At 39.2% G+C, this 10,133-nt stretch overlaps 1 protein-coding gene across 4 annotated transcripts in view; it reads right to left on the minus strand.

The window, feature by feature from the left end:
• Positions 1–8,084, minus strand: part of tmem147 (transmembrane protein 147) — a 13,676-nt gene extending 5,592 nt beyond the window's left edge. Inside the window, exons 1-10 of one of the 4 annotated variants that reach the window (XM_026185140.1) lie at positions 8,000–8,084; positions 7,816–7,914; positions 7,551–7,673; positions 7,134–7,296; positions 4,778–4,880; positions 3,633–3,702; positions 3,474–3,539; positions 3,203–3,339; positions 2,137–2,221; positions 1,791–1,912 (exon numbers count right to left, since the gene is read on the minus strand). In XM_026185140.1, the coding sequence (XP_026040925.1) occupies positions 1,791–1,912; positions 2,137–2,221; positions 3,203–3,339; positions 3,474–3,539; positions 3,633–3,702; positions 4,778–4,854 (557 nt within the window). In that variant the 5' untranslated portion in view covers positions 4,855–4,880; positions 7,134–7,296; positions 7,551–7,673; positions 7,816–7,914; positions 8,000–8,084. Of the gene's footprint in view, positions 1–1,790; positions 1,913–2,136; positions 2,222–3,202; positions 3,340–3,473; positions 3,540–3,632; positions 3,703–4,777; positions 4,881–5,446; positions 5,509–5,548; positions 5,667–7,133; positions 7,297–7,550; positions 7,674–7,815; positions 7,915–7,999 lie in introns of those variants that run through there. The other 3 variants (XM_026185141.1, XM_026185139.1, XM_026185142.1) reach the window with 3 other exon arrangements.
• Positions 8,085–10,133: the final 2,049 nt, after the last annotated feature.

Consider the following 10,133-nt stretch of genomic DNA (forward strand, 5'->3'; position numbering starts at 1 on the left):
ATGGAGTTTTCTTGTATCTTTTTTTCAACGAATTTGTGGAAGTTTTCAACTTTTTCCTGATAGTCAGGGGGGAGTTGCTGACAGAGAGTGGTCCGTGCCCTGACGGACAGGTTTTTACGTTTCATAAATCTGAAACACCATGACGGCCCACCTTTGAAATCTTTAATATTCATTTCGCGGGCGATTGTTTTGGCTTTCAGTCGGATCTGTACAGTGGATACACCTCGGCCACCTGCTCTCAGTGTGTTCACCCATTCCTCCAGGACATTTTCAAGTTCAGGCCACCTGCTTTTATGTCCTCTGAAAGCTTTTCTCGACTTTTGGCATTGCATGAGCTCTTCCCGCTGCCGCCTCCAACGTCTCACCATAGACTCATTGACGCTAAGCTTGCATGCAGCAGCGCGGTTTCCCTCCTGGATAGCAAGATCGATGGCCTTCAACTTAAAACTTGCATCATACGAACTTCTTCGTGTGGTTTCCATGATGAAGGGGCGAGGATTTGAAAATAATTACCAGTTGGTAATTTGTTGTGCGTGTTCTATCTGCTAAAGAAAAAGTAGTGTATTCTTCTTTGCATTGATTTTTCATCTATCTTGTTTTTTATTCTAATTCTGGTTAGAGTCCCCCTAGTGGTGGAAGAAAAATCCACAGAATAGCCGCACCTTTGTATAAGCCTCATGGCTCAAAACCTAGGGAAAAAGTAGCGGCTTATGGTCCAGAAAGTACGGTATATGAATCCCATGAACTCAACAGCAGATCAATCCCAAAAACTAATTTCAAACAATAAAGCAACAGTTTATCGAGTCAAAAATATTTTTTCCTAAAAGCTATTTCAGGTATTTTTTACAGACTTTTTATTTTATGATTTTACGAACATTATTTGTAATAATTTTTAAAATTGATAAATATTACAGGCTTTGTGCTGATGCCTTTCATGAATCCTACACCTCCTAGATTTATATTGTTGGAGCATCACTGGTGGACTAATGCACTCCCACCTAAGTTGGACGTTTGGCTTTGATGTAAAATCAGAGTTACAAATATAACTAGGGTTCTATGCATTCTGGATAACTGCTGCAGGCAATGTGAAACACCTGGACAGTCACTGCACCCAACTGCGTCTCCTGTCATTTTGTCACGACTCTGAGTAACAGAGTGCAGAGAGTTGTGATCTATGAAGCCTCTGGGAGAGAAAAAATGAGCTCCAACTGAAGGATCGAGGCTACTGGCACAGGTGGTAAGCACTGCAGCTAGCTAATGGTAACAACATACACAGTATGCGCTCAAAGGTGAAACAATGAAAAGGAGACGACTGCTGGCTGCTGCTCTTCCCCTGCACCCAGGTTGCACATGTAACTTTGTAGTACCTGCATGCACAGAGGTACCACAACAGAAACAGTCTGTTGGTACCTCTGTGCATGCACATGATGGACATCCAGGTACCCCAGACAATCTCTGTTGCATTAAATGAAGTACCGAAGCAAAAAATTTGCATCAGGGATTTTTTTGTATTCGAGTTATTCAAGTTACTCAAATTGTTGCAAGTGTGATCTGATATCCTTCTGTCGGTGCTGTTCCTACATCTTCATAACAATGTTAGTCCAGGATACAACATATTACTGTACATACAGTAATATGCTTGCTACACCCACACAGGGCAGATAAATGTTAAATATATTATTGTAGGTAAAAAATGACTTTAATGTGGTAAAAATACAATAATTCTTATATTGTGTAAGCCTATATAATATAAGAATGGTAACATGAAATATGAAACATCCAAGACTTACTCCATTAAGAAGGCCTTATAGACACAGAGAGCCAGCAGCACAGTCACAGGCAGCCTGAAGCTCTTTGGAAGGTCGTATCGTGTAAACATCCATACCACTGATGCCGTAGCAATGTAATGTACCTTAATAATGTACCAGAATAAAATCACTCATATTACAACAATGACGATAATGCCAATTATAACAGAGAAAAGAAACGCAGGAATGAAGTCGTTTAAACTTCAAATTTCTCTGAACATGCAAAGACCAAATTGTTTCTACTGTGATGTTTCTGTAAAACCGCTACAAACAAGATGAGTCACTAGTGTGAAAATATTAAAAAGGGAGAAGAGCAGCAGTCACTCACCAAACTAATGTTTGAGTCAAAGCTCATCTGGATGTATTTCCAATCAAACTCAATCCCTCTGGCTCCGACCCACAGGGGAAGACACCTGAAAAGCAGGATAGTGAGTTATGGGACCTGTTTTTCATGTTTCACTCGGTGATTATATAATATGATTTTACATATATACAGTTCTTAATAAACTTAAATAGGCCACCTGTCATAAAGACAAAAGTAAATATTTTAGAAGTCTGTGAGAAACTTAAAATTGAAAATTATCGATAAGAGAAGAAACAGGTATGTTTGTTCCGCTTTTAATAGGAACAGTTGTCTTGGATATTTTTCTTTTACTTTGTAGTGAGGGAAAAGTAACAGGAAACTAATAATCAAAAAGCATGCTGCAGTAAGATATTCATTAACTGTTGCAACTTCTGTGTCCATCATGTTAATTAAGTTATCATTTACATGTTTTCTTATGTACTCCGTTAATATTCCAGGTAAATAACATTTATTTATAAAGAGCCTTTCACAGACATGTGGCCACAAAGTAAAATTTAAAAATGAAATACTATAAAAAAAAACAATATAAAACAGGTTACGGATTTAAGTAATATTTAAAGTTATCAGCTTTAAATATTACTTAAATGTTATGTAGGATTTTTTTTTTTACTGTTGTCTGACTTAAAAACAAGGCAGCAGAAATGGCTGGTGTCATGGTGAAATGGTGTCATATACTGTGGGCAGTGAATGCATTTCATATCATTTATTTAAGTGACATCTTTCTAAAAGAAATGAGCAGGCAAAGGGATTTTAATGACTGAGCTATTTTCCTTCCCCTTAAATCCTCCCGTTATCACTGGCTCGATTAAAACCAGTTCCTCTCACAAGAACGGCACAGCCATGGTTAAGCAACACGGTTTCAGGTCCTCACGTAATGCTGCTTATGCTACAGAAAACGTCTCCTGAGCTTGTTTGAGCTTATGCAAACTTCACTGTGACAGCACTTTAATCGTGTGATCGTACATGCAGAATGAGCCCCTGTTGTGTAGATGTGTAGCACATTTTGATAAAATGAGACGTTAGTGCTAACCTCGACATCACGAGCTCTGCTGTTGCCCAGCCCATGGCAGCCACCATGATCTTGTATTCTCCTTTGCCAGCGTTGCGAGACATAACGAGATGGAGGCCTAAAAGGTCTGCCAGGTCCACTGTGGCTTTCATGAATTCCTGAAACGCAAACAAGAACATTACAGCCTAATGCTAAAGCTGGTATTCTGTATGCTTTCCTTTCTCTAATGATATACACATGACAAGAACGATTATCTTCCTTTTTGGTGTTGTTACTGTCATTAAACACTCACCCCTACAAAGTCATACGCTCCTACTCCTCCCTCCCACGTGGGAAAAAATGTGGCTAGAAACAGCATCTGAAACCCAAACTTACTTATGTTAACTTTGTGCTTTTTTTCCTGCCTCAAAAAAAATATGATCCATTTTCATAACCACAAAAAATGTCTCACCTTACAAAGTTGGACAAACAGGTACGTTGCTCCAGCTTGGACACATCTCCAGAAGGCATTGTACTCCGAGCTAAACAGAGAACATTTGTTCAAGAGGGTCAAACATAAGGCCCGGGGCCAGAATAGCCCCAGCAAAAAACTCCAATTGAGCCCACTGAACAGCTTAGATTATGAACTTATTATTATGCATTTTCATACATTTAACAGCTTTCCATATCAATAAAAAAAACAGCTTACCATTCATACTATACAAAAGTAATTTGTATAGTATGAATGGTATTATACAGCTCACTTGCATCTTAAGTGGGTTGGACCAGTGAAACCTCCCTTTGTGCATTTAACCTCTTAAATAGCTTAATATTTCTTTTAAAGTGCTTAAATTAAGGAATAAATGCATAATTGTACAGAAAATGTAATAGTAGCTCATAGCCTAGAATACCCTGTAATTCTAAAAGACAAAGTTTTTGTTCATTTACGCTATATAAGAACCAGTCCATTTACATTTACTGTGTCAACTTGCATCTGGCCCTCGCACCATATGTTTGACACCCCGAAATTAACTGACAAACAATTAATAGACAAAGGTTTCTGTTTTTCCACCATCTATTATATTATGTTTAAAAAACCAAACAAACAATGAGGCCACAGTTTTAAAAATAAAAAACTTCTGTAAATTAATGAAACTTATATTTTTTATAATTAGTCTTGGCAATCAACTAATAGAAATTATTCTGTAATTTTACATATTCATTATGTACTTTCACTGGTCCAGCCTGCTTAAAATCAACGTGGGCTGAATATAGCACATCATTTAAAATGAATTTGACATGCCTGAATTAGATGAACAGAGCTTTAATATATCCATGCAGTAATGGTGAGAGAAAGGGTTTACATTATGCCTTTAATGAACGTACTATGCACACTATGCAGGTCTAAGAGGATTATGTGGACCCTCTCCAAAAGCTCGAACATTTCTAAGAAGATTATTAGCAGACACTTCCCAGTCTGGCAACATATGTTACCACAAAGAAGAAGAAGAATGTGAAAGAAGGGTCTATGTGAGCCCATGTATGAGTGTGTTACTTGTAACTGCATTTAAATATTATACCGTCAAGCATTACTGACTGATTCACACAGACACTTACAGGCCGCTGCACTTGTAGGTTATAAAGTACGGAAAATAGGCCAGAGCAAAGCAGTTCCCAAAGTGAAAAAGTGTCATGATGTCTCGTCACAAAATGCAGCTTCCTGCAGAGAGAGAAAGAGAGAGAATGATCAAAGACTGGGGGAAACAATTGCATTAGTTTAAGTCAGTAAAACCACTTACTGTGTTAGAAAACAAGAGAAAACATCTCTTTAATTATATATGATACTATAGTGATTTAAAACACAGAAAAGCTGCTCACTCCCGCAGCAGACAAAAAGTTCGAAATAGCTCACTTACGGGTTTGAATTACTATCAGTTACAGTTTAATAATATCTGCTGTATTTACCGTCACTGGGTTTTTGGTTCATTCAGCACCATTTAAACCTTAGCCAGCGTTTACTTCTTTACTGTAAAAGTATTTTAATATCAACTCCTCACTGATGACACTGCACTGATCGCGGGAATTTAAAATGTTAAAAATTCAAAGACAGTCTGCCGTCTCTGAGTGAGTCGTTTAGCTTGTGTATTTTATATGAATATTAGCAGAGCTACAGAGTAGTGTAGGGTCCTAAAGGAAATGAATAACCAGTGCATTAGCTGGCTAAGCTACATCCCGCACACCCTGTGCGGACACACCGCGACATCCAGGTAACAAACCCTCCGGCACCTTCTTTTCCTATGTTGTGATTACGAATCTCATTTCTTTCCTTGTTTTGACGTATCAAGACTTTTTAAAGAGAAAAGGAGAACGTTACTGCGTTTTAAATACCTGACAAGCGACACACCATGTATCCAGCAGCTCTCTAGCTGAATGACAAACGGAAGTAAGCTTAGCTCCACCTCGGAATGCATCCGACAATGCTCTACTTACTGTAGGAACCTAACAATTGGTTCCGGGGGCCTTTAGCGCAAAACTATGGACTGTATGTATAAATAATCTGTGGCCCTGCTTCCTTTCTTAACCCATCTCCCTCGTGAATGATTGATTTTAATATAAGTAAATAAATCTACTTTGTTTCATTTATTGCATAAAAGGGCGTCAAAAGGCAATCCTAGCTTTGTAAGGCTCACATTTAGAAACTGCTTACGATAAAGACAACTGAACAATTCATTGGAGCCATGTTTTATTTGCAGTAACGGACACAAAGCATCAGATTTCCTAATTTACAGTGTAATGGTTCAAAACATGAAGGCCAAAAAAATCGTAAGTGTTAAGAAATCTTAAAAAAATCATAATATAATAAATGCAAATAATAATATAATAAATCAATAATGATAATGTATAGATGATGATGGAGTTTATTCCTCAGTAACATACCACTTGGCACATTTTCTTTTTAGCAAAATCACTAATTAGATCTTTAAAACTAAATTATCTGGCCTATTGGATTTCAGTGGTGAGAAGTGCAAGCCCTATCTTGGGACATTGCCAACCTCGGGTAGTTTTTCACCAGTTATAACTTAATGAAACTTATAATAATGGTTAATAATGTAATTACATTTTTTATTGATTATTATGAAAGCTTAAATGATTGTCCAAACTTTTAGATATAGTTCATATTCATGAAACTGTAATTCTAAAGTAGAGTCAACCTAAAAACAGAATGTTAAATTGCATTAGATTAAATTTTTCTAAATGTTATATGATATATTTTAACCTGTAGCTGCTCTGCTCTGCTTTTCTCTCCACACAGCAGACTTCCCTGACATTTCTTCCCTCCCTTTCTTTTTCTTTTCTGGTGCGATTTTGCTTTAATGGAGGCTCGCAAAGACCCTTCCCACCACTAGAGCCCAGGTGGTCAGTTATACTTCTCTTAATATGTTATTTAATTGCTTAAAACATCAAAATGATGCAATCTGTCTTCAGCAAACAAGAAATATTTCGGTATAGACTGAGTATTTTTATAAAAACTAAATAATATTCTTACGTTTTGAGAGCTAGAGTTGTTTGAGATGGTTGTTGAATTGAAATATTTTACAATAACCTTAACAGAGCCAACATTATAGGAGCCTGTATCACTGTAGCAGCAGTAAGTCATGATTTCATGTTAATGAAAAATTAATTATAAATGAAAAGCAAGGCAAACCAAAACAATTTATATGCTGGATGCAGAGGTTTAAACACAACAAGTGAAACATCACCTGCACTTTTCATTTCAAAGTATCTACAACCTCAGAGTACACCATTGTTTTCAGAGATTGTTACAGTTATATTGCATAAAATGAAAGGATTAATAATATTACAATCAAACTTAGAGGTGTACAATAATTAAATATATGCTAAAGAACTGATAGAACAAGCATTATTGTAGCATTTGATGTTAAGCTGCCAGTTTCATTCACTGAGGGGTTACTTGAATGCAGACAAAGTTTCTTCTGTCTGCGCAGTCCCTGATCATCCACGTGCTGTTTGTCCCACAGTGTTCCCAGTTGGACGGACAGTCCGGCAGCATATCTTTGGGACCTGGTTTGTCTCCAAAACCATTTTCCTCCCAGGAAGCGCAAGCCAATCCAAACCTGAGAAATACAGGACAAAACTGGGAGAGTCACTCCTGGCTGTGGAAGTGTTGGTAGTTTTCTGAGAAAGCTGAAAAATGCAAATAAACTGGCAAATCAATCAATTACTGACAAAAAGATTTATATTTGCAAATTAAGCCAGACACAAATGCTGATTACTAAGGCTTTAGTGAAGCTTTTTCTGAAATGAATATTGATCCTTTTTTTAAAAAAATAAAATAAAATAAAATATATATATATATTTTTACACGCACTTCTTTTCTAGAGTATACATTTTCAACACATTGGACATGAAAGGACATCTCCACAGCACAGGTCTTGCCTCCCACTCGATACAGTCCAATCCAGCCCCGTTTGTCAACATCACCTGAGTTTACCTGGGTGACAGTGGCTAGGTAACCATAGTTTTCCATACAGCACTTTACAGCATCATTCCAACTGAGCATAACAGTGTGATACTGGATTACATCACCTCGGGAACAGTAGACATTATTGATACTTGAACATTGTGCACTGTACCACATGAGGTCATCTCCTACAACTGCACAGTAGTCCTGCTGTGCAGAGGCCCATTTGCTGGTATGTGAGAGGTCATCACCTGAGACACCTTCACCTGTTCTGAAATCAACACAACAATCATCTCAAAATCAGCATAAACAGACATGGATATTGACATAAAGGTCATTTCAAAATTGACACTGACCTTAGATTTATAGACTTCCAGAATGAGTCATCTTCAGGATCTCTGAGCAGACCAATCCAAGTGTTTGGGATATTCCTTTGGACCAAAAATGGTATAATAACTTTCATATTTATCATGTCCAAAGTAGCCAAGTCAACATAATGTGTCTGGCAGAATAGTCTTGCTTGTTTCCAGTTCTTTTTCCCAATAAAAATGTGTGTGTCACGTTCAATGTTTCCTTTTAAGCCACAGGCAGCCGTTAGTACGAGGCAAAGTGCCAGTTCAAAGTTGCTATAGGGCAGGGATAGCTCAGTAGGTAGATTGGTTGCCCCATGATCCGAAGGTCGGGGGTTCGATTCCCCTTAACAGCGACCCTGGGGTACCCCTGAGCAAGGTACCGTCCCTACACACTGCTCCCCGGGCGCCCAATGGCTGCCCACTGCTTCACTGAGTGAATGGGTTAAATGCAGAGAGCAATTTCCCCACGGGGCTCAATAAAGTACACACCTTCTTCTTCTTCTTCTTCTTCTTTTCCCCATATCTGCTCCTGTTTGGACAACAAGCCACACAGATCAGTTTTCAGAGATTGTATTTGCTGTCAGTCAGTTTATGATGTGATCCGTGGCTGCTGAACAGCAATCACCCTGCTTTTATAGCAACCAGCTATGTGATCAGTGCCACCTACACACACCTCAACATCCAGCTTACCAATAGGAACTCTGCACAATTTCAAATACAATTCAAATGGCCCTGTTGTTGTACTCTCCTGTTGTCACCTTTGACTTTGTTCTTAAAGATGCTTTCCTTTACAACTCAAATTCTACTGTGACACTATATGTTTTTAGTTATTTGATTAATGCTAGTTTTATTGATGTTTGTACCAATCTTGCAGGTATTCTAGTGTGATCATTGCATACCAGTGAAGCGGTCTGCATTTGCATGAGTTTTCTGAGGTTTCTCCTGTTTCCCTCACAGTACACAGACAGAAAGGTTAAGTTGATTGAAGGGTCTAAATTAGGGGTTATATGTAGAAGTGAGAGTATTTTTTTCTGTCTGTCTCTCTGTGATCAGTGATATTTATTCTTTTCTGCCCCCATATTCTACTACCTAATGAATTACCATTTCCCATCCCCAAGAAAGACTGAACTGGCATAGACAGCCTCAATGACTACAGGCCTATAGCCCTCATGTCTGTAATCATGAAGTGTTTCGAGCACATAGTGTCTCTGCACATCAGAGACTGTCTACCCCCCGTCCCTCGACCCCCACCAGTTTGCGTACAGACCAAATCGATCCACAGAGAATGCCACCACCATCACCCCTCACAGAGAGTTGAGCTATCTGGAGAGCAGGAAGAGCTACATGAGGATGCTTATTATGGATTACAGCTCAGCGTTCAACACCATAATACCAGAAATCCTCACAGCCAAATTGGACCACCTTCAGATCCTCCGTGATCCTCCTGGATCAAAGTTTTTCTTGCAAACCGGTCTAAATCAGTCCAACTCGGCCCCACCTCTCCCCCCACTGTCACTCAGCACCGGATCCCCTCAGGGCTGCGTTCTCAGCCCCCTGCTGTATGCCCTGTACACATATGACTGTACACCAACCCATCCAACCAACGTCTTTATCAAGTATGCCTATGACACCACTATGATTGGACTCTTCTCTGTTGAGATGAGACAGCAGACAGGGTGGAGAGAACTTGTCCCGCTTGTGCTCATAACCGGAAGCTGAACGTCCTTAAAAGAACTCATAATGGACTTCATGAGGCACAGACAGGTCCGCTCCACTCTCATTAGAGAGAGAGCATGCTCTCCTACTGCCTGGGTGTTTGGTACACAGTGGGCACTATTGAGAACAGGAAGGCTGCTCAACGGGTAATTAATACCGCCCCAAAAATCATTGGCTGCCCTCGGCCACCCCTGGAGGCCATCGCCAGATCCTCCTGTCTCAGAAAAACCAGGACCATCAAAGGTGAGCCCCTTGCACCTGACCCACCACCTGTTTGTGTCTCTGAGGCACCGACCCACATCTCCAGACAAACTAACAGCTTCTTCCCCTGGGCCATTCAAACCTTAAACAAACACTATGCCCCCACATTCACACTATGATGAGTGAATGTGGCCTAATCTCATTTGTTTCTAATGTAAGT

The sequence above is a fragment of the Astatotilapia calliptera genome, chromosome 11 (genome assembly GCF_900246225.1).
Source record: "Astatotilapia calliptera chromosome 11, fAstCal1.2, whole genome shotgun sequence".
Taxonomy (NCBI): Eukaryota; Metazoa; Chordata; class Actinopteri; order Cichliformes; family Cichlidae; genus Astatotilapia; species Astatotilapia calliptera.